Source organism: Schistosoma haematobium, chromosome 7 (genome assembly GCF_000699445.3).
Source record: "Schistosoma haematobium chromosome 7, whole genome shotgun sequence".
Classification (NCBI taxonomy): Eukaryota; Metazoa; Platyhelminthes; class Trematoda; order Strigeidida; family Schistosomatidae; genus Schistosoma; species Schistosoma haematobium.
This window is the reverse complement of record NC_067202.1, coordinates 11,955,003-11,980,488: the sequence shown is the minus strand read 5'-3', so window position 1 is coordinate 11,980,488 and position 25,486 is coordinate 11,955,003. Positions and strand designations below refer to the sequence as shown.

The window sequence follows — 25,486 nt, the reverse complement described above, 5'->3', positions numbered from 1 at the left end:
CTATTAAGTAACTAGATTATATACATATCCAATTTCCTTTTATCATAAATTTCCGTCTGACTCATTGGCTACGGTTATACGGTTTACTATTCATAATTTATTCCCAATATACCAGTTACAGAATCCCTCACTCACATCCACTTGTGGCTTGATTTCGTATAATTGTTGCTTTTCATTTTATGGTGTGATGCGGTCTGGTCTGTTTGTATATAAACTACGCATTTCTGAAAAATACGATTCTTACAGTGGAGGCTGATGTTTGTATTCTGGACTGAACAGGCTAGGTTAGGCGAGAATTTGCTATACAGAGGACCAATAAGGACTCGGGTATGATAGTGATGTCTGACGCATAGTTGGTTCAGTACACGGACAGGGTCATAGAAGTCAGTATTTTCATTGGTGATTTTTTCATGTGATATTTGACAGGCCGTAGGACATTGTACTAAGCATTATCGCTGACTAATGCAAAAGGCATGTTTTATATATGTATAAACCAGATTACCAAGTACATAGTTGTGCGTACAAATTACTAACGGGCTGTCTAGCTTAAATTATATGGTGTATTTGAGTCTGAGAATCAGCAAAAATCCAAATTAGAGAGCCTAGATTGCTGTGTTAAATGCCTCAGTTCTTTTCGCAGGACTGGAGTTGCTCTGCGAGAAGTAATTCTACCTTTAAATATGAAAATTCATTTCGCCCATTTTCATCCATAGAAAGTATGTGCTTTTCATACATAAGTACTCGAGTAATTATGAGGTCTATGAGTATAAATGCGCTGTATTACTACATAAAACTGAATAAGCAGTCCGAAATTCAGGTATAAACATATAGATGTATAATTTATTGCACAGTTATTTGATATGACCAAGTCAATTGAATGCAATGATGAGGAGGGACTTGTATTGACTATGTACACATCGGTAACAAAAAATATGGTTGCCACTCTCAAATTTGTATACTTCAATAAATCATAGAATAACAAAAATTCATACTTGCTTTGACTGCGAATTAGTGAATGAAAATAGCACTTGCCATATATATTGGAACTTCAAATTACAGAGGACAAGTGATTATATGATTTGTGTTGATTGGTTCAGCATAAGACTAAATTGTTCAATAAAGTTTTCCCGACCACGTAGTAGCATGAATAGAAATGTGGAGTCGAGAAATTCCTATCTGACCACCCAACGACCTGAAATATTACTTCTGATTTGACTAATTCTTATTATTACCAATGACGATTTTCGTTTTAACCACAATTCTCGGATGTATTCCGAAAAAACCACTACTACTTAGGAAGAATGTGGTCTCATGTCAAGAACTATATATGTATTGCTTCATTCGGTATTTTAATCGAAACAAAAAAGCATTGGTCTCTTAACTATCACATCATAAGTGGTTGTAAACATTCACACTACACTCCTAAACATACTACTGTTAACTAACTAGAAGACTAAGAAATCTTAGCCATCGTAATTTAGTCCCTAGAATGTGACAACTTATTGGTTACTACTCAGCGATCGATTAGGGCAAATTTCCCAATCCTACAAGCTAGTAGCGGGCCGATTAGCTAACATCCCAGCCGTTTTACGATTGGAAAGGAAGCATCAGATATACGTCTCTAACGAGTACCAACTAGCAAAGAACCTAGGTCTTAGGGATCTTAACAATAGCCTTCAACCACTTAGCAGCCATCACTAAGTCCTGATATTTCCAGTTGGCTGAAAGAAATAGAAGTAACAAATCAAAAAGCCAATTTTAGTGCATTACAGAGAAACAGAACTCACTTTCGTAATGCTAAATTTAAAGATTGATGACCCTTCCCAATTGGAGTAGCTAATGGACCTTTTAACCCAATTCCATGCTTGCGTATAATATCTAGTGAAGACTGTGGCATACGAAAGCGACCGTCTTCTGTAGGTCGAGGTGTTACATCCACTGAATCCCATTTAATAGGAACCTGGTATTTTCAAAAAGAAAATAAATTATGAAGTGCCAAGCGATAAAACCAAACTATTTTTTGCAACTGATTGAAACAAATAAGACTTTCGTAGTAAAAGCAAATACGTCAAACAGATGTGTCACCATGATAATTAGGATTTTCTATGTGTTAAAAACTCCAGAATTAAATTCAAACAGATTATTTTCGACTCTACAGAAGAGCTTGGGTTTGGGCACCAGGGTAGTATCTCATCTCTCACACAAATTGGATGGTCTATGTAGTGCATATCTATTTGGTTCCTCCTTGAACTAATGTTCATGTTTGAATACATAAATAAGTAAATAAACCACAGAGGTGGGTAAAAAGTAGTTTTGATGTTCCACACAAGAAAGCCAAAAAAGTGTTCTTATTCACCAATGTACCGCTGTTTTCTTTTAATATAATGAGAACTCCAAACATAATCGGAAAAATAATTCATATGTTATTTAGACATGCTGAAATTACTAATCAGTTAAACACAGACAATTAAAGTCGAATGATCTAATCTTCTTAATGGTTTGGCTCCTTATAGTAATCACAATGCAGTAAACTATATACTGACTACGATACTCTGATTATTGGGTCCGATGGTTATTGGAATTACGTGCTAGCATAATTTTAGTTAGCATTAATCGTAATGACATACATTTATACAGATGGAAATCCAGAAAAAGGCAAGCGCATATGAACTGGAAAAACATCTAATTTGCATGACTATTGATGTAGTAATCAAAAATGAGTTTTAAACTAAGATATAGTAAATTGATGCGGAAAAGTAACGTGTAACACTTGAGTGTTACATCGATTTTCAAATCAAAATTCAGAGATTCAGACCAAACATTTGTTAGTAAAAAAATGAGTTTATCTTTAGTTCGGTTGGTATGGTAAAGATGGAAAATTATGTATAAAACGACGTCTTATTAATATAACGTACATCAGCAAATTTGAAAATTTCCTGAACAGCTGCCGATATTTCTGGACCTATACCATCACCAGGTATAAGTGCAACTGTTTTTATAGTGGTTGAAGATGACTTCCTGAATAAGATAAACAACCGTGAGCGATTAACAAGCAAACCTATTTACAACTCCAAAAATGCGCGATACGGAGCTCAAGAGTCGCATTTTCCGCGTCATGCAATTGATAGATTGGAGTATTTAAACACAGTTTGTGTCGACACTTTTACGAAAGAAATAAAACTTGGCATGTTTTCATATTGTAAATTTTTCTTTGTGTGCTAAAATTTCAAAATAAATGAGATGAGTACAAGTTCTTTACTAATATATTTTATTCACAAATTTCTTGAATCGAATCTTCTCAATAAACGATGACTTAAAAGTAATTGTAGAAGAATTAGGATGACTACTTGGGTTAGGGTGGATTGTGCAAGTTGTTGGATTTACAGTCATAAATTATTCGCTGACACCATGCCCAATCATACTCTTAACCGGAGCTTGTGACTGACAGAAATTTTGACGCCCCTGGAAAGCATCATCGATAAACAGGGAGGATCTGATGCAGACGTAAAGGTCAGGATTGAAAAGGCAAGAACAGATTTCCTACGATCGAAGAATATATGGAACTCAAAACAACTGTCAACCAACATCAAAGTCACAATCTCCAGTGCGAACGTCAATACATGGGTGAAAATTGGAGAACTACCACAACCATCACTAAAGATGTACACGTATTTATGAACGATTGTATATGTAAGACACTGAATATTCGCTGATCGGACACCATCAAAAAACAGCCTGATGTGGAAGAGGACAAACCAGCTTCCAGTTGAAGAGTAAAATTAGAAAAAGGCGTTGACGGTGGTTAGGACATATATTGAAAAAATCATTAAATTGAGTCATGTGGCAAGTACTTGTAGTGTCAGTCATTATTTTAAGCCCATATATCTTATTCTAGTTTTTGGACAAACCAATCTATTCATTCCACTTGAGTCATATTTTGACCTTGTCAATTATTCGCTTGTCAGTCTTGATTGTTTTTATATGAGCGTATATGTGTGTGCCCTTCTTATTCCATGAATCACATGTCTGTAGCTTTCTTTTGTCTGACTACAAATATTGAGTAACGCTTGGCTAAAATCGAGTTGGCTTCCTAGCCATCTTCCCCGCGTGTCATTTTGCTTTGCTCTGTTTCATTCGCTTCATATACAAAATATATGTATGCACAGGTCGATTCTCGTTATTTGACTTATTTAATTCTGTTACTGACTAACACGATTTAAGTCTACGATGATATACGAGAATAAGCGATAACAAACATTCGTACGGTCTTGGAGTCAGATCAAACGGGCCACTAAAGTGATGAGCCCGCCGACGACGAGCGCAACGCAGCAAGCTACGTCGATGAAGAAACGGCGGCACTCCATATTTTCGATGAACTAAAATGGTAAGCCCGCCTTCGAAGCCAGCGCAAACTCCAATCCGACGCAATCAGCACAGCCTGTGCAACATGACATGGACGTGTTCACGTCGTATTATCTTATCGATACTTTGTTCTCACGTCAACTATTCTCATTGATCCATTTGTTGGATTGTTCCATTACGATTCAAATTATCATTATATGCTCATTATCACATTATTGCCAATATCATGACCGAATGTGGGATTATTAATCTTGTTCGTGCTGTCATTAAGATATCTGGCAATGGCTTTGAAAGAAGGTTCTGTAGTGGCATTGGACCATAACCATACAATCTTCAAAGCTGAACACAAGACTATTGAGAAAATAGATATTCAATATTTAACACAGAGAAATACCTAAGAATGGAGAAGGAGCGAACAATGGATTGAATTGACTGGAGTTGATCGGATGGCATGGCTCGACCATGCAGGCGTGGTCCATCTGAATGTTACCTTATATCTTCTATTCATATTAAATATATTGTTCCTTCTCTAGCCTAACCTTGTTCTACATCATGTATTGGTAATTGATACGATACAGTGAGTTGGTGTAGTCGATGGTGTGACTTCCACGTAAGATCTTATAGATTAGGCAGTTATATCATGACAAATCTACAAAATTTAGGATTAGGTCCATTATTAGAGCAGTACTAATATCATAGTAGACCATAATTCTACAGTTCATCACCCACTAGATTCACATTTGCTCCTTTATGAGTGACCTGTAGAAGTCCTAAGTTAAAGAAAACAAGAAATATTATCTACATTGTCTGATTATCTCTTAATATCACCATCATTTGCAAAAAAGCTAGTAGGTAACCAAATAAATATACTCATGAACAATAACGTCATACCACTCGAAGCCCGACGAGACTCTATTAAAGTGCAATTCATTTGCTCTGAAAATTTTATGGGCACGAAGTAACTAATCAGACTGTGGAAAATGAAAACCTGCAAACCCTAGGATTCCATTTAGGAAAGACAACTAGCGTTTCTCATAGAGTAGCACTAAGGTTCTTCTATGAGGCGAAATTTAGGATGGTAGAAGCACTCGGAAAGTACAAAGCGGATTAGCTAATTCTATTTGGAGGTGGGATTCTGTATGGATTGGTTTAAAATGAAGAGAGAAATTCGAGTAGTCTAATCTCCCCCTTAATATAAAAACTGACTGGAGATAGCTGAGTTTGAGAAAGGTTCTCTCATTCCATGAAGTTCTGCATTTTCGCTGTTACAACTCACCTGTAAAACATGTAATTTTTCAAAACTTTTACATGATCTGCTTTCATTTTTGCATCAAAAGACAACTAAAAATAATTGGCCACGTAAGCAAGGTTTACCAGCAATCCTAAACAGTAATGGCACTGGACATGTATATCTATTAGTAACCGTGAAACTTTACAGCTTAAGTTTAACTTCACTGAACTCTAGCTAAACTATCTGTCAAGTTGATTTCATCCATACAAAAAAAAGACTGGTGACTGAACGCTGATGACTAAAGGGGGTTGACCAATCAGTGACACGATTTCTGCATACGATGGAGCATAGTCTCAATCTATGTTCATGAACTCTCGATAGTCTGTTCTGCTTACTGAGTAATTTCACTGGTAGTATTCTACCTATCTGCTATAGACATTAAGGAAGAGTAATATGCTGTTTGATATGCTGAGGTAGGTCAGGCTAAATGGTCGCAATATAGTATGACTTAGATTTGAAAATAACAAAGTTAAGCAGTCACCTCACTCCTGTTAAACTTGGATGGATAGAAGATATGAATTGAACGATATGCATAAACGCTTCATAACAATCATTTCCCGAACATATACAATCGATTAGATCGTAATCCAACTATTTTAAACATCATTTTGTTATCTATTACCGTTCTTTAATAATAGTACCAACAATATAACGATTGAGGTATTATTGAAAACACTTTTTACTGCTCACAAATCCCCCCCAAATGAAATTGGACAAAAAGAAGAAATGCATTCCTGATTTATAAATAATATTAAACAAAAGAAACTCTTTGGATGAAAAAAAGAAGTAGGCAGTTATCCTTTACTCATATTTATTCATTTATCTGGATTGGATACATATATTGATTGTTTGTATATTCATGCTCAGGTTTTCAATAAGCAATGGCAATCAATGTAATTGTTTATCTTCTAAATTTATAAATATATATTTGTGTGTGTGTGTAAATTTGTGTACATATGTGGTCACTTTTAACTCCATATACGAGCTATTCAGTACAAACTATTGATTTTGTCGAATCTCTCTCACTCTCTCGATATATATATGTATAAAAACTTTTATACACTCGGCGAATATTATTACAGAGAATATAGCTCAGGTCATTAGTACATAAATAATAGTGAAACTATAGAAAATAGGCGCTGAGATATTACAATCTGTTTATCCGTACTTTATCTATGTAGGTATGTAGGTATGTAAGTAGGTATGTATGTATACGTATGTAAATGCAAATCTCTTGAGAATTGTTTGAATGCACTTAAAGAGAAAGAATTAAGCAAATCATCAAAAATACTGTATTGGTAACTTCGTACTAGATATTATTTCTGTCTCTCTCCCTCTCCCTCTCTCTCTCTCTCCATCTCTTACCCTGCGGATTATTGTTAATAGTAAATAAATAGTTTTGTTCCTGATTTATGTCCTTTTAATCTATCATTATTGCTCATAAAAGAAAAAAAATATGTATCACTATATTAATGATATCTTGAAATATATAAATATGTTAATAAAATCATTATTATTCTCCATTCTATTGTGCTACCGATACAGTATTATCATTCTCTGTGGTAGCACGATATTCAGATTTAGCACGAACAAACTCTCTGGCTACATCATCTGTATTAACACGTTGTGAAAGTACACGTAATACAGTCCATCCAGTTTCTGTAAAATGTAAACGTCGTCCTAAAGGTAGTCGAATTGGAGTTGCACCAAGATTTAATGCTCTAGATAAAGATAATACTGTGACACCGACAAGACGATCAGTTCGTCCAAAACAATAATCTTTTACAGATAAATGTAATTCATACCATTCAGGATCACTTTGATTAGATAAGAAACTACAAAAATGTCAAATACAAATTATATTAATTGTAAGATTTTTCTACCTTAGATGAATGCATTTAGTGATGTTGTATTCTCCAAGGTAGAAAATTTAATCGTGAAGCTTTCATTGGTATTCTGAACATTACTTTTAACGCCCACCTCAAAGTCGTCAAAACAAGCTGGCACAACGCTTTCAGAAAAAAACTGAAAAGCCCACTTCTACATAAAGTAGGCACAGATGATATTGTCCAGAATGACATTTATAGCTCTACAATTAAATTATCTAATTCAAAGAACACAACACCACCAAAATGGAAACATATATTAAGATATAAGAATATATACAGGAAAAACGAAATCAACTGGTATTACAAACATTTTCTCAGTTAAGTCATAAATGGAGGTAAATACTTGGACAATATAAATCGACTCACATCAAGAGATGCAAACTTCATGAGTGTAGCGGGCTAACTGGTTATAATCTATGCTCAAAAACATTAGATAACATAGGTTGAATTTAGATGACAGTAACTCTTATAATAACTCCGCCTGTAGCTCTTCTAGAGTTACTGCCGGTCCCAAGTCCGGGTAAAGAAGGAGGATTAGACATGGGGTTGGCGACCCCATCCCGTAGAAAACTAACTCGCTAAAAAAAACGCTAACCAGAAAAATAAAACTCTTATAATATTAACTACTCAATTTTATGTTCTTATATTGTTCTTCTATTTTATATCTGGAATACCTTGAATCATCTCAAGAATTATTATTATAGTGTTTTAAGTTCTACTTTTTATGTAAATAACACATTGAAGAAACTTGTTTTCTTGATGTGGGCTGTGAAAACTACCAAAGTAAATGATTTCATTCTCAATAATTATCCGATATACTATGTGTCTTTGCTCCATCTTAATAATAGGTTTATGTTCACTGACTTCGTTAAATTATCTCAACTTTATTTCAAATCTTTAAGTAGTCAAGCGTCAATATATACACACAAGAAATCATGTATATATATATATCATTTAACTGTAATCATTTTTAGATGAAATATCGAATTTATATTAAGTATACTTACAATACAAAGGTTTCGTGATAAATGGGCATTGTAGTAACTGATTTCGATTTTGTAGCAGCTTTACGTTTACGATCAGATAATAATGGTCCAAAAATGTAAACTTCTACAAATGGTCTAAACATTCCAGTGGCAAGAGACCAATTCAAATCTGAAGCTGTATGAACTAAACAAAATATATATTGTATGTATACAGGTATTGATAGTCACTGAATGATAACTGGATGCACGAATTACTTTAATTATATAACTGTGTATTTAAGCGTATAACTGTTGAATGTCTAATACTAGTACATGTATTTAATCTAGTCATTCACAGATTTTCATCCCATTCACATTCAAGTTTTTTTAGATGGTTGCATGTGATACTGTGTGACTTTGATGGAGTTTTGTTCTCTGAGATGGATGGTTTAGTCGTGGAGCTTTCATCGTTCTTCTGAAGTCTTCTATCTGAAGTTTGTGCTGATGATGTCGTTCAGAGAACAAAACTCCGTCGAAATCATCCACGTGAGCTATAAACCTTCTTCACCTTTTCAATACTGTGTGACTCAACGATTAACAAAACATTCTGTTAATTGTCTCTTTATTATTTGAAGAACCAACACTGTGCCGCATGCCAACCTATTTTAAGATCTTAATTACGCCTTCTTGACGAGTGTTAAATGGATTATACAAAATAACCATTCCAATATTTTATATTTTCCAATTGTTATCCGGTTTATTCCTTCCAAAAAATCAACAGTTTCTGAGAAGACCTTATAAGGACAGAAATTCAATGAAGCAATTACGAATTTTTCATTTAAGGCTAATCAATTTCATGTTATTAATATAGAGCTAAATACACTGACTGGTCACTGACTAATGATCATGTTTTGTTGGTTTAGTCTTTAGTTATGACAATTCTGTCTATCAGTTTATAGTGTGTCGATTAATCTAAGTGACTTGACATTACTGTCGAAAAACAGTATTCGTAGCACCTCAGACAGTGCAACTGACTAAGGTTTCAATTCAGGAGGAAGCATTAGTTCCCTTAAGATTACAAGCATGCCTTGTTGATGAGTGTCAGATTGCACGAAACCTCGATCCTGGGTCGTCTATCAACTACCTTCAAACACCTAACATGTCTGTATAAAAATTAAGTTTGTTTAAATATTTTTCTCAATCTACAGTGAATAATACTAAGTCATTCTCAAAACGAAACTTAATTTCCCATAATAAGGACCAATTCATTCTATCACTCCTATGAAAGAATAGTGATTACATTGAATCTATGCTTAAATGTGTTTAGTGTTAACTCGTATGGTTGCACCGCTTATTAAATTATGACCAATTTAAGCTCTTTTGTCCAACGGTTGTATAGGAGACCAAGTTGACAAATGTTGTAATTTAGTGATAGGAGTCTTGTAGAGGTTGGTTTAGTTTGTAAGTTTTACTCATCACAGATATCATTTGAGGTGCAATTAACAACCAGGAAGTACTCCATAGTTATTTCGTCCTATTTTAGGACTTCTAAACAGGGTAAACTCTAAACTTTATCAGATATTAAACTCAAGACATTTAGGTTTTGTGGCGAACAATTAATCTTCAAATTGTCTAAACATATCACAAACTGATTGAAGTTGTATTTGTACAATCCCGTTCCAATCTATTAGTTCTTACGGTTAAGTGTTTGCCTTAAGACCCAAAGGTTGTTACTTATAACCGAGGTGAATTTATAAGCGCCTCATAGTTGAAAAATCACATACTGGAACGAAATAACAGTCAGATTTTCCCTGGTTTTCAACAGAACCCTAATCGCGGTCAAATTTTGTTGAGTATAAGTTTAAAAAGTTATAATTGTACTGTTCATAATCATCGAATACTATTCACGATCCAAAAGTGTAGGTAAACAGCCAATAATAATAAATCCAATCAAATCATAAAGTTCACACTATTGCTCATTTAATGAGGATATCATCAAGGAAAGTCCATAAATGCATACATCATATGATATGCATTGAGCATTTCAAAGAACTCCAAATTATAATTACAAATAGATCACAAATAAAAGAATCTTTCACTTTTGTGTTAATCAATACATTGAGTCTTATTTTATTTTTATTCTGATACTCAATTAATTTCAAAAAACACTTATAACGGATTAACACTTAACTCTCCTACTTTCTAGCACATGGATAAGGCTCAAAATATAGTCTTTTTGTTGAATTGTTCAATCGGATTTTATGACGCAGTCATGAAAACACACAGCCTACTGAATATTTACATAATAGGATGAGACAGTATTTTCAGGTCCTCAATGGTTATCAAACTTAAATCGGTTCATGATCTCAATAAATTTCGAAAATCTGCACACATGTATCTATGTTAATAGATGTTTGAAGAAAACTGCTCCTGGTGATACATTTTTCACCGTCATCTGTGTGCATTTCGTTTGTCAATGTGATATATGCTAGTGAGCTATGATCACCTAGTCATTAAAGACAGATGTATCCAATCATCTTGATAAATGGAAATATTTTATATCTAACTGTCATTCAAGACCTCTACTGAGTGACTCCTTATACTTTGTGTTAACAAACTTATCTAATTTAATCACTTGCTGACCAGATACTGTGTATGCTTCTATCATGTAACATACCTTAGTGATCTGTCTAATCTATCAAACCTATTATCTACATATAATATCAGTAGTGTATTTATACTAAACCCATACTTAAACCGGTCGTACTATCCTGTGGCAAATAGCTAATGTTTTAATGCTTACGTTATATCCAATGTGTCGTTGCATTACCGACATCTTATAACAATATTTAAATTCAAAACCTTAAGAAGGATAAACTTTCTTAGAACTATTTGAAAAAAATCATCACTTTTGTGTAGCTATCTCTAATTAATAAAATATATGTGTATATATTGTGTATTAAAATTTCGTAAGAGTATCAGAGATCTTCAATCTTCCTGTCGGCATTTTGAAGAATACAATAAAACAACTATATGAATTTATGGTTGGCTGTGATATTATTTTTTTTTCATTTTTCTACTATGGGACTACTAGTCAGTGTGTATACTCAGTTTTATGTTGATCCATTTCTGGTATTTAGACACAGAGTATACAATTAACTACTTGGAATATGATAAATTAAAACCATTGGTGTTTCATAGCAATGATACGTTTAGATTTTCTACAGTAAACTCTAACATCATCTGGATACCTACTGAGGTCTACTGGAAGTTTAAAAATGCGATAAGTCAAGAGATCGGGTTATATACTTAATAATACCTCGTAACGAAAGAGTTTCGCTACAGATTTGTTAACAACAAACTTTGTGATTGATGATATTTTGTGATGGAATTTCTTTGAAAATATCCCCCGTCATATATCCTTATTAAATTTTGGGGAAATTTAGATCATACCGTCTACCTAACACTATCCGAACAACGAATATATTTACAGATACTGACCAGGGTTAGGATAGTAGATGATATTAGAAACCATACATATCTGGAAAACATGAAAAATGAATTAAAAGCTAGTAATATTTCGATAATGATATTAGAAGACAAAGATTATCAGAACTATGTGATATATTAGCACAATACTCTTACCCCGTTTCCTGTCTAGTTGACCTTTTATTTTCATATATAAATGCTCTTAACAAGTATATGTGTGACCAGATTGTTCGAAATGTATTGCGCTAATATATCACATAGTTCTGATAATCTTCGTCTTCTAATATCATTATCGAAATTTATCAAAGGGACTAATTGTTTTAAATTTCTAGTAATATTTGTCAAGACAAGTATAAGTATGATTAAATGCGTTTTCCAACTTTTCCTTTCTGATCTTTTGAGCTTCATGTTATACAATCATAAGTTAATCATATTTGATTAAGTGTGGTGTTTGAATGAACTAATTGATACCATTGTACTTGTTGAATGTTTAATTTCGAATTCTAAATTCAGTACATTCGTTTGTGCTTATCTAGTACTTCTTGATTCAATTACGTTATTTCCGAGACTCTTAGTTCTTACTATAATTCAAATACTTAGAAACACTATAGTAAGTTCAATCCAAATGAGTCTTTAATTATATTTCTATACACCTCAAACTATGAAAAAAGAATATTTTAATCATTTCCTGATTCTGATTACATTTCACTCAGTTACTTGTTTTGATCAATAATGATTGTTTCCTTCATATAATTAGTTCCCTTTTCAGATATTTTTGTAAAGGATTTTAGTTTTCGTTAACAAAAACAATACAAATAATCAACTGTTATGCATACTAGGCTGACGTTTGCTAATAGGAATAGGAATGGAGTTGTGAAGAAACTTGTGTCATCATTATATCCAAAACAACTGTTCACAGTCAAATGAATCTCGTATTATCCAAACTGATATACTAATAAATTTTTCTGCTTCATTTTAATTGGCACAGAACAATAATGACTGATACCATGTTCAATTCACCAGCCACTATATGCTACTTATGTTGACATAAGTAGTATGTAGCAACAATCAGAAGTGGAATGCATGCCAGTAGAAGATTGATTAGATTGAATTGAAAAGAACAGAAATATATACTGTGAGTAATTGTAATAGAAACAAGGACAAATGGAGGATGAAATTTTCAAGAGACAACTGATGAAAGATATGCACATGAAGTATTTAATGTTTGGTTTTCATATTTTAGTAAGACACTTTATAATTTCACATTAATTTATAAGTTGGTTTTTCCCACCTTATCCTTCGTTCACTACATTGCCACTCATCGACAGAATGAGAAATACAGTGATAATGAGACTTGACTTACTTTTCACATTTACTTTATATTCACCGGTACCAGGGTGCTTGAAAATTTCTACTTGAAGTGTTAAGTAGCCAACTGGTTCCTCATTGGCCAGATAATCTTTAGTGAATAATAATAATTTAGAAAATACAACAACAAACATGGGAATCAAAATCGTTTCTGTTTCTTTTATATATATATATTTCAAAATGTAATAATAAACTTAACTTATTGGGATGTGTGATTTATGGAGCTTGTTCAACCTGAGAATAGTTTATACAAAAAGGTTGGATAAATCGAAAGTATCTAATATACCCTCACGTTGAAAGGTTCTTCCACGACCTGTCAGTACTTGAAACGTACTTGTTGCCTATAAACTACTAATTTGCAACTTAAGTAATTTACAGTCTACAACTTAAGTTAATCTATGAAGATGAGCAATCACTATTCAATGCTATCTATGGGTGTTCTCCTCACCCTCAACATGGCTTAATGCCATTTGTCGTTGATTCTCATTCAAAACTTCAAGGAGCTCTTACAAGTACAATTCAAAAAAAAATGAGTGCTTTTCCAGTTTAATAGATATTTTAGTCACTGGTTTGAAATCTAAAGAAATGTCTGAACCAGAAAATTCAATGCTTTTAAAAGTAGACTTGTTTCTCTTGTTCAGTTGACAACATGACTATGTGATTGAAAGTTGATCAAGAAACATTTTAAATGGGTTAACAGATGAATCCACTTTTTAATTACTGAAATTTTTAATCCCAAAAGTAATTGTACATAATAATCATTTTGATGTTAGGAACTTGGAGTTCGTAAGCAAAAAACCTTGGAAGTGGTTGTCATATTAATTGGTATTCATCAGCTGAATGTATATGAGATCTCCAATAAATGTGAAGACTCGGTGAGTCTCACCAATCACCTTAGTATGATTGAGATCATGAACCAATTGATGTTAGACCACCACCTTTGGAAACCTGGAAGCACTGGACGGCCGTTTCGTCCTATTGTGGGACTCCACAGCAGTGCGCATTCACGATCCTGCCCGCGGGATTCGAACCCAGTGCCTTCGGTCTCGCGCGCGAACGCTTAACCAACAGGACCACTGAGCCGGCATCCAATGGTGATAGTGTCTAACATCAACCAATCCACGAAATTGCGCGACCAACTTCCGTTGTACTGAGGTAGATACCTGTCTCTACCCGACATGGATTAGCTCCACTGGTCACGGCTTCTCACTAGAACTCTGAGAATTCCCTCACGAAGCTAGTCACTAGTGAGCACATGTTGAGTACTAGTATAGAGGTTGTGGAGATTATTAAGTTTTTGATTGAGATCATGAACCAATTGATGTTAGACCACCACCTTTAGAAACCTGAAAGGTGGTGGTCTAACATCAATTGGTTCATGATCTCAATCAAAAACTTAATAATCTCCACAACCTCTATACTAGCACCTTAGTATGAATTAGATAGTTGGTCATTCAAGTCGATTTGGTAGATATTCATTGAAATTATATAATTTCAAACTCTGAACTAAAGTAAACAATTAATGTAGCCATAGTTTAATGAACAATTCAGTTTAAAATACTTATTCATTCATCATAAGTAAAAAATATTTTGTCTGTATAAAACAAGTCATTACCTTGTGAAGTTTGTGTAGCTATAAAATCTCGAAGTAATTCATCTGTAGCCTGAGAATATAGAGCTAATACTTGTCGTAAACTATGTAGTTCTGGACTTCTATCAAGAAACGAACGTTTCACACCACGCCCACCAGCATGAAAATATACACGAATTGTATTCAAGCAAATACCAAGTAATTCACATTGATATGGTGTAAGGCCTTTTTCTGGTTCACGTGTTGTTTCCTACAATACAATATAAATTTAAGTTACATATAAACTGCTTTCACCTATTCAAAACTGATGAGAGCTGAACTATCTAAAATCTATAAGTCATGGTAGATCATGTCTGGAGGCTAAGCCACCACGCACGAGACCGAAAAACCTGGGTTCGATTGCTACTTGAGGGATCATGGATGCTCAGTGTTGAAAAGTCTAATACTAGGATGAAGCGGGAGTTCAAAGATTCCAGATTGTCAAAGGTCCTCTTACATTGATTGGTTCATAACTTCAATAGATCATATGGTTGAATTATAACAAACAAAATCCTCCAATATCACCACCCCAAACACACTTTTGTTCATGTGAATTTTGTAGTCAAGGTAAACATAAAAATAGAAGAAATTGATAAGTCCCAAATAGGATGACACAAGAGTCCTGAATCCCACTACTAGTTACCATCCAAATTTAAAATTAAAATTGGTTATCTTACAAAAGTGAAGTGTTATCATCTTGTTAGTCAACATATGGTATTGTTCAATATTCACAGTTGAATTCTAACTGATAGAGTTTTTGTACTGAATTAGCGAGAACGATGAATCAGGTCATGCCATTCAGTTATTCATAAACAGTACCGAACTCAGTGCAGATGAGATTCACATTAAATTTATATACTCCACAACATACCAGTGTGTAAGAGAGGGAGAGAGAAAGAGGTACAGAAAAAAATCCATCAAATGAGAATCGCTTAGGTCGCAAAACCACTTGCATCGATGGCAGAAGAAAGATCTATCACTACTGAGACGCCAGATATGGAGAGAGATTAAGAGTGAATACATTTGGTTGTATTTGATTCATATGTGAATGAAGTTGCGAAACAATTGATGACTTAATCTATGAAGTAACTAAGGTCAACACTAACTGGAAAAAACAAATTCCACTTCAGATCCACACGACATAACAACAAAATGCTAAATAATTGTTCTCATAATCTTCAATTGTTTCATTCAGCTAGTGATTTGAACATTGAAAAATAAACCAATGAATTTAGACTTATTAATGAATAATGATTCTTCAAATACTTGTTTGTATTATTTTCCCTGTCTTACTATTTAATCATACCCTTTTATAGGCAAACTTATCAGACTCCATTCACATTTGATCACTGGTTAACTTTATACATTTCCTTATACTTATCCCACAGTGTAACAAGTTCATTTGAGAACACGATATTAAAATTCCATTGTAATATATTGGGAATGTTATTATTAAATCTTCTAATCAAAATCTCGATATGATTTTCTATCCACTTCTAGTAACTCTGGACTAAATATAAACAACCTGAACACAAGAGAAAAGGTCGAAAGTCCCGAAAGAAGTTTTACTCCACTGTTAAGGTACACATAGAAGATCGTGTGTATTCATACCTTTTAAGGTGAACTTAGTCATCTAGAAAGTTCTAGGAGTATACTAAATATAACAGAGGAAGATAATTATTCAATCAAAAACATGACATGTGATCTGTCACCCATCTAGAAGTTTCAAAAACACTGTTATTCAATACAGATTAAATAAAATATTTCACTCAACAATGATATTTCATACAAGAAAATGAATAGGTGAATTATGTGAGTGAACGTATGGATGAAGTTCAAATTGACTTCATCATTAAATCTAACAGTATTTGGATTAATAGGGATATCAAACAATGTGTGAATTATTGAATAAATTTACATAGAGTTCATTGATATGCAAAGAGATAAATAATCATGCATCTATACAAAAAGCGCATACTGATAATTAATCATCTCTGTCACTACCTGTTATGCCCCGATAAGCATTATGAATGGTAACTTTGGGATCCATTTATGGGCCAATACTATGCGTATATTTTTGTCGTATAATCGTTAAATAACTAAACTATTCATATTCATGTCCCTCTTATCATGAGCTTTATTTTGACATATGAACTATTATTCTACGATTTACCATTCTTGAATTATACTCTGTCAATTAATCCCTACCTCCCATACTCACAGCCACGTTTGGCTAAATCTTATACAAATGTTATTTCCTATTTTATGGTACGATGTGGTCTGTCTGGTTAGTATACAAACCTAGTATGCTTGAAATAGATAATTCATATCACAGAGGCTGAGATTGGTGTTCTGGACTTAACTGGCTGGGCTAGGCAGGAAGCAGGACCGATATGTAATCTAGACTTCTCGCACGGTTTTTAGCGTCATTGTTTCGATCGATAATTCACTGCTCGTTACGTTATATATTCACAGGGCACACAGGCCACAAGTTATAACAGTACCCAGTAATGATTAGAATATTAAATGACACATTTAATATTCAAATGAAAGCTGAGCTTTTATAGGCCATTGTGAATAAACTAGATAATCAATTGAATTCAACTATTTATCCTAAATTTCATGATTAAGAAAACTTACCATGAACGTATAGATCAGTAAAAATTAATACTCAAAAAGCTAAGTGAATCAGTTTATATATAATCAGATTTAGGGTAACAGGTCATGGATCTTAGCATAAAATTCATTCATTTATTTCGGCATTTTAGTTTGTCAGTTTGTGATGAAAATCCTTAATCTAATTCCAAACAATAACCGTCAGCTTTAAATCATAATTCTGATTCGCCAACCTGGTTGATAACCCTCATTTCGTGCTAGTTAGTAAATGGACATTCTCAAGGTTACTTTAGCGTCACCCAAAGGTTGTCTCTAAATTATAGTTTCACCATTTATCCTTATTGTAGTTTTTCAATTAACTTTCATTTTACTGTCACATCATCTTTCAACCATTCAGAAATCACAGTTAATTAACTCTCATCCTTCCTTGGCCCTAATTCCTTTAATGGAACCTGTAGGTACACCATAATAAATTTGTTACTTAATTTCAGAAAAATTTCATCTACAGTTTATTCTAAATTGGTATGTTATGCAAAGAATTAAGTAGATTTTTGAGTCTAAATAATAATAACACACAAGAAATAGTACAAGATCAAATACATGGAAGTCAACTAATCTTTACAGTGTTATGATGAATAGGTTTAAGGAAGGATGAATTTTATCTCCAAACTATCGCATATTTTGAAATAGATTTTTGTGTAGAGTTCATGGGTTGAGTGTTGTTAGTCCAGATGGAAATCAAAATACAACAGACAACCATTCTTCTCCTTCTTCATGCATAGATTAAATTTTCAGAGTTTGCAACAACAGATAGTTTTGTTTGGGTTCTTTGTCTGATTGGACACAGTTCAGTGGTTATGATTCAATTCAACCTAGCTTTGTTGATCTTTTCGGGTACAAGAGATAGTTTAATCACAAAATAAACATTTTAAACCCTCCCACATTGTTTCTAGATCAAATACCTTGATATCTTGATCTCTACTAAATAACCTAATGTTAATAGCACTGAACAAGAGTTCTTTCTTTAAACTAATGATAAACTATGTTGTTCAAAATTTAAGTGAACCACAGAAGACTATGATTTCACAAAAACAAAGTTATTCAACTTACAGATAAAATTTTCCCCTGTACAACTTGACTACCAACATGACTTAATAGGCTTTGTGCCCCACCGATTAATTTCGCTGATGCATTTGAGCTTAAAAGTAATCCCGTAGCCAACTAAAGGGAAGAAGAACACAATTGTATTTCATATTAGTTAAATGTTAACAGTAAACTGGTAGAGTGTGCTGTTTCAGACAAACAATATACCTTTGTTTACGTGCTATCATAAGGATAAACTACAGGCAAGAGATAATGAAGAAGGCACGCTATTAGATAAAATCGATTATACACTTGTCAAATTCGTGGCCTATACATACTCGTCTAAATAAATGATTTGTGTACACTTCATTCAGTGTCCCAATTACAAACTTGAAGATGTTTCTTGATGGTATGAACTTATTATCAGTTAACTTGTTCCATGGATTTCACTCAATAATGAAAAATAGAGATATAAATTCAGTTTATTTCTTTCCGTTATTGAACTCACCTAGTGATTTGTGGTGATTATATTTAACCATAGAAAAAAAGATTACATGTTATAAAACAAAACAGATCCCCCTTGGAAGTTGAAGAATAAATATCGGTTACTAGCTAACCATTATCAACATTCATTAAATCTAACCGAACTTTATGAATCAAATTTGAAATGCTTAGGGTAACATGAAACAAGGGTACTAGGCTTCATAACGTTTTTACACAACTAAAATGAAATTTTAATTCATTTAAATATTGATTCACCTGTTATGGTGGCAGCAGTGTAAACTTTCCTCATAGAATTCTGTTAGCATCATAATCTAGACATTAAAATAGTAATTTCAATGGTTGAAATCAAGAGTCAATTGAATCTAGACCACCATGGAGAACCTGAAAGCACTGAACAGCCGTTTCGTCCTATTGTGGGACTCCTCATGATCTCAACCATTGAAATCACTATTATGTCCACGAAAAAACCCCTTCTGATATTAAGATATAAGTTGATATTTAAAGACTAATTAGAACATGTCTCTATTTTTCTATGAGCAAACGTTTGACAATATTAATATAAATTTTATCTTTGAGGTCTTGAATGAACAGAAAATTATGAAAGACCGGTGTCAATTTGGGTTTACTATGAAGCCAAATATAGTAATCCAACATTTATTTTGTTTAAAAAAAGGTATACGCTAAATGTCTATGACATTCAACACAAAGTTTATACCAGTTGCACAAGCTAGTGACGATTTGAACACAGTAGTTTTAAAGGGTAGCAAGTTCGGCATTTGAAGCAAAAAATATTAGACCCAAGTATCGGGGTGAACACGAACAGTTGCATACAGGTACATCTAGCTGATAGGTCTTAAATATCATGAAGTGTATCCTGGATCCCACAGCTAGCCACTTCACAACTTTATGATGTTAACCTATCCTTCATTATATTTGCTTAAATTCACTTCTAAAAGACCTAGTTCACAAAAAGAAATAACTTCTTAACTCACCAACATGTTCGAAAGACTGATTTTGCGTTCAGAACAATTTCTAACCTTAAAACAAGATTTTTCCTGGTGAGGAAAAACGACATGTTTTTTTAGGAAAAAACAGTCATGGGTAATTGACATCCAGTTTAATTTAACGTCTAGTAGCAGTAACCATTTTTCACTTCTTACTGGTTACTGAAAATGATTTAATGTTATGAACACAACAAGTCTATAAAAATTCAAACATAGCATATTCCGGATAGTGACTAACAATGTAATTAAAGGCTCGGGTTTCGTCCTGTTTTAGACGTGATAGCCAGATTTGTTTATATTTCACCTTAAGTGTTTCCACTTAGATTCGGACTAAGTAACCATTTGTCCAAATGCTAAAGTGTTACCTACCAAGTTACTGAGTCAAGTTTGATGCAATGGGCACTGAATTGAAATCTTAACCTGCAAACGAACATTGAGATCCAAGTACATTTACACTGTAAGTCCTGTGCAGAACAAAAGTCCATTCTTCATTTTATCACTAACACCTATCTGAAACTCAACTTGTGACTGAATATGATATCAAGAAATTTGTTCAAAGACTATGAATGTCAACAGAACATTATCAATTATTTCCTGAACATCACCAAAAAATAATGTTGCTCAGAATTTATAGATCAAACAAACTAATAAATGATCGTTTCTCTTCTGAAAATTCCAGAAGTAAACGAACATAGATTTATGTAACATTCAATCAACACAGAATGTACACATAAATTAAAATATGAAGAGGTAAGAAAACTATTTACCTGTTTTTGATCAGTAACTGCGGGTAGTACAACAAGTTTTTCTAAATTACACATTGTTATTCGCCATAATTGCTTGAAAAAATTAATGTTTGGAAATACAAACACAAATAATTAAACAAGAACGTTGACAACTATTCTAATGTACTGTTTGGTATAACATATATATATACAAGCTTTACATCAGAAAAATCATGCACAAACATAAGAACAAAAATCAAAACAATGGGAGACACAAGCAAAACAAAGAAGTAAACAATGACGAATTTAAGGTCAATAAGAACCAATCAACATCGAGGTGCACAGAACAAGCTTTGAAACACATATGGAGAAATTCAAACACTTCACTTCTATTTGAAGTTTGTGCTGATGATTTCGTTCAGAAGGACGATGAAAGCTCCACGACCAAACCATCCAGCTCACAGAACAAAATTCCACCAAAATCATCCACCTGAGCTACAAATCTTCCCCACCATCTCACAAGCTTTACATTGTCAAAAAAAACAGTCTAAGAAGTGTACACTTATATGTGTACTTATTTGGGGAAAACGAATGAGTAACGTAGGGAAAATGGGCAAAAATTAAGTAAATCTTTATTATTTATAAAATCTACTTAAGAATAAACAAAAAAACTTTGTTCAGTGTAATTAGAGTTTAACAATAGGATATTTCATACACATAGTTCTCTTTATTATTTTAAAGAGAGCAAGAACAAAGACTGGTACAGTATATGTGGGGCAAACGACACCTACAAGGTCATAGGTTATTGTAAGTAGAATTATCGATTATCTTTTTCTTCAAGAGTTCTCTGAGTACTTTCGTGATTCTTTTCTCAGCGGAATCAGTTAAGTCTCTGTTACTTTTTTCTAACTTCTGTTTCTATCTAATTTGACTTCACTGTTGATAGATTATAGGGAGAATTTCAGGGGGCTTCCGGGAAACCAAAGCCTTATTGTTCCTTTGACAAAGATTCTTGTATATTTTGCTTTGCAAATCTTGGATAAAGTTGATAAATTTTACGCGACATACGATACTTAGATAGTTGACTAATTCATCAAAGGCATTAGTTTCTGTACTAATCTTTGTTCTTGCTCTCTTTAAAATAGAATATTTGTTAACAATCTTGTTTGAAACAAATTTATATCCTCACTATATAGTACAACACACTTATCACTGATATTCATTATTCACATTCGATATACTTTGTACATGAATGCTTGACAACAACTTCTAACCTCTCCTTAACTTCTTAGTAATCTTCTACACTTAAGCCTTGAACAGAAGACAAAAGGTTAAAAGTATGAAAAGAAGCTTCACATCATAGGTAAGTTTACATACGTAAAACAAGGATATTTATGGGTTTATACATGATTTTAATATTTTAAAAGTTTTCTATAATAATAATTCAGTAATAATCCATCGATTTTCTAGTATTCACTAGGAAATTTCCACTAAACTTTAGTCGGATAAAAATGTTTTTCAAGCATTTCCTCAGATTCTGAAAACTTTCTTGAGAATTTTATCTTAACTTTCAATAAATTTTTGTAAATCACAATACATACCTTTAATATTCTTTTTAATACAGTTTTATCACAGACATTTGCTAGTATAGAGAGAATACTTTCAAAATGATCCATTAGCGGTTGTAAGCATTCATTTGCTTCATCTTCTTTACTGACACCACGACCAGTTGTATTATCTGAACCATTCGATGGTCTACACTGTTAGAAAAAAAGTATTATTAATACTATTATTATTATTATTACTGTACAGACTCAAAACCAAACGCAGTTAAAAGCATTTCAATAGTCATATATGTTATAACAAAATTAGGCAAAATTGTGGTTCCCAATCCAACTCAATACCAGATCACTCGATTATAGATGAATGTATCAGTAGGACTAAACATGAAACTGAACAGTAGATCAATAAAAAAATTTAGATCAAAATACTTGATTAAATGATACACTCGATTAAGTTATCTGATCAACGATCAACAGTCGGATATAATTGAAAATGAATAGTGAAGAAATGGAGTCAGAATAGAAAAAAAAGTAAAAACACTTTCATACATGAAACAGTCTTTTATATTTAACGTAGTTGAATATGTATACAATAGATTATTGACCAATTACTTGATTATTTTCATCTGGCACATCAATAAATTACATAATAATGGAAATAAAATAGTATATCTTAATGAGTATTAGTAGTGATATAATATCAATAGTTGAGATCATGAGTCAATTGAAGCTAGACCACAATGGAAAACCCGGAAGCACTGAAGAGCCGTTTTGTCCTATTGTGGGATTCCTCAGCAGTGCATAACCACGATCCCACCTCGCGGGATTCCAAACCAGGACTTACTGGTCTAACCACTAGACTACTGAGCCGGCATCCAGTGTTGTTAATGTCTAAATTCAACTAATCCACCATTATCTTCAATGTGTTACTATCTCACAACAGACCTGGTTGAACTTCACTAGAGACAGCTTCCTAATAGAACTCCAGGATATACCTCTTGAAGCCAGTCACGAGTGAGAATATGTTGATTAATATCAGAAGGGATTTTGTGGAGATTTTATTAATTTCAATAGTGATATAATAATTGAGAAAAAGGCATATCACTGATCTGGCATTCATTTTTGCACTGATAAATGTATACCAATACATAACTTATTGACGCATTTAAAAGTGATAAACATGAGAAAATGAAGAAACACGAATTGGGATTTCTGAATAACCCCCAACAACTAAAAATGTCACAAAATTTGAGAATAAAGAATTAACTGCCTAAGTAAATGAGAATGTAAAAGTATGAACAATTGTCTAGCTTTTCTACTGAAATACTTTTATTCTTCATCAAAGTTAATTTCTTAGATGCACCCATATGGTTACAACGCACTCTATAACGTTAGTCTTAAATCTAATCCCCAAGTCCAAACCCTAACTTCAAATCTTATCCTAACCACATCTTGGGTTTTCAAGAAATAAACTATCCCTTTCTATCATTTGCATTCTGATTGACTAAAAATAAAACGTAGTTTCTCGATGTATTTTAAAGAGCTACTAAATGTCGTCCTTAAAGCTACCATTAAAGACTAACATCTTTTGTTCATTTTTAGAGATTATCAACATTGTATAGTAACAGTTTACATCAGTTATTCATTATAGGCTTACGCCAATTGATGAACCGGAAAATGATCGGTTGAGTCAATTTAATCAGATATAAAAACTGAGCTATTGATTAATCATTTTAAGTAGTATGAATAAAATAACGAAATAAACGGGCGGTTGTTTTATACAACACACTCATTGAAGTGTAGGCGTTAATGAACAAAATAGAATTCAACACAAATCCCTGCCAACCTAAGGTATCACACTTCAAATCAATCACAGTGAAAGAAATTTGACTAAGATAAAAGAGGAGAGGTAATGGTGGCAATGCACCAAGTAATGAGAAATCAATAACAAAGAATATTTCAGAAGAAAACATGAATAACATTAGATTTAAAAGTAAATGACAGTACTTAGCTCAAACTTTTTAAAGAAAATACAGAACAATTATTTAAAGCTATGTTAACCAGTGCTTGAATTTAGGGGATTTGCATTTTACAAAAGAATTTAAGACACTAATCATTAATTTCATGTGGTAATATCGCCTTGCCTATATCTAGTTCACTCCTGGCCTTATTTTGAACTTATTCTTTTCTTAACCAGAGAAAATACAATATGGGGTTTGTGTTCGTTGAGCCCGAATAGTATATTGCTAAGTTTGGCATACTTTTTGTGATCATCCAAAAATATGTTCCTTTCTTTTTCTCTTTCTCTCTTTTTCTCGCTGTTTTTTAACTTCATATTTGTTTTAACTTTGTACCAGGGTAATTTTTCTCTTACCCCTAGATATACTTCATAATGTAAACAATCTTTTGAAGTCTGATCTAAACCTTTAATCATCATGAATTTTCAGTTTCCTAACATCAAATGGATAGACCAAAATACAAATTTTTTTTTCAATGAATCAACTAAATTTTATTAAAATTATTACCATAGAAAATTGTGCAAAAAGCCACCGTCGAAATCTTCAACTAGACTAGTCACTAAACTAGCTCTCATATCATTCCAACTAAATCTGTCCAACAAAATTGTGAAATCTAGATACTAAACAACGTTTAGAAGGACATGCTCAATGGAACATTAAACTTCAATTACACAAATAGCAATCAAAATAGTAAGAACTCAGTTTCAGTGAGATTTATATATGTATATATGCATGTACAATCAATTAACCACTGAGTAGCGACCGGTGTCATATTTGTCTAGCTCTCTGATGTCGATCGTAGGAGTGGACAAAGATGACATCGATCACTACTTAGTGATCAATCAATTGTCGTAAACTGAGTGAGTGGCTGCTCGAACAGTTCAAGGGTAACACTTCACTATGTGGGACTTCAGGACGTGGGTTCAAATTCATCAGGAAACATCACTTCCCGGGAATACTATGTTGACCAGTGCCAACTA

General features: G+C 33.1%; 2 protein-coding genes across 3 annotated transcripts in view; both read right to left on the bottom strand.

The window, feature by feature from the left end:
* The window catches only part of IDH3A_1 (Isocitrate dehydrogenase [NAD] subunit alpha, mitochondrial), a 39,740-nt gene extending 36,609 nt beyond the window's left edge, over positions 1-3,131 (bottom strand). The window contains exons 1-3 of one of the 2 annotated variants that reach the window (XM_051219588.1): positions 3,059-3,131; positions 2,916-3,018; positions 1,788-1,960 (exon numbers count right to left, since the gene is read on the bottom strand). In XM_051219588.1, the coding sequence (XP_051064443.1) occupies positions 1,788-1,960; positions 2,916-3,018; positions 3,059-3,117 (335 nt within the window). In that variant the 5' untranslated portion in view covers positions 3,118-3,131. The remainder of the gene's footprint in view (positions 1-1,787; positions 1,961-2,915; positions 3,019-3,058) is intronic. The other variant, XM_051219589.1, reaches the window with a different exon arrangement.
* Positions 3,132-5,506: 2,375 nt separating this feature from the next.
* The window catches only part of UNC13C_2 (Protein unc-13 C), a gene marked incomplete at its 5' end in the record, with an annotated part of 95,673 nt that continues 75,693 nt past the window's right edge, over positions 5,507-25,486 (bottom strand). Inside the window, 7 exons of the mRNA XM_035731286.2 lie at positions 5,507-7,488; positions 8,550-8,712; positions 13,360-13,455; positions 14,980-15,205; positions 18,721-18,831; positions 20,969-21,040; positions 22,528-22,686. Of these exons, the coding sequence (XP_035588142.1) occupies positions 7,179-7,488; positions 8,550-8,712; positions 13,360-13,455; positions 14,980-15,205; positions 18,721-18,831; positions 20,969-21,040; positions 22,528-22,686 (1,137 nt within the window). The 3' untranslated portion in view covers positions 5,507-7,178. The remainder of the gene's footprint in view (positions 7,489-8,549; positions 8,713-13,359; positions 13,456-14,979; positions 15,206-18,720; positions 18,832-20,968; positions 21,041-22,527; positions 22,687-25,486) is intronic.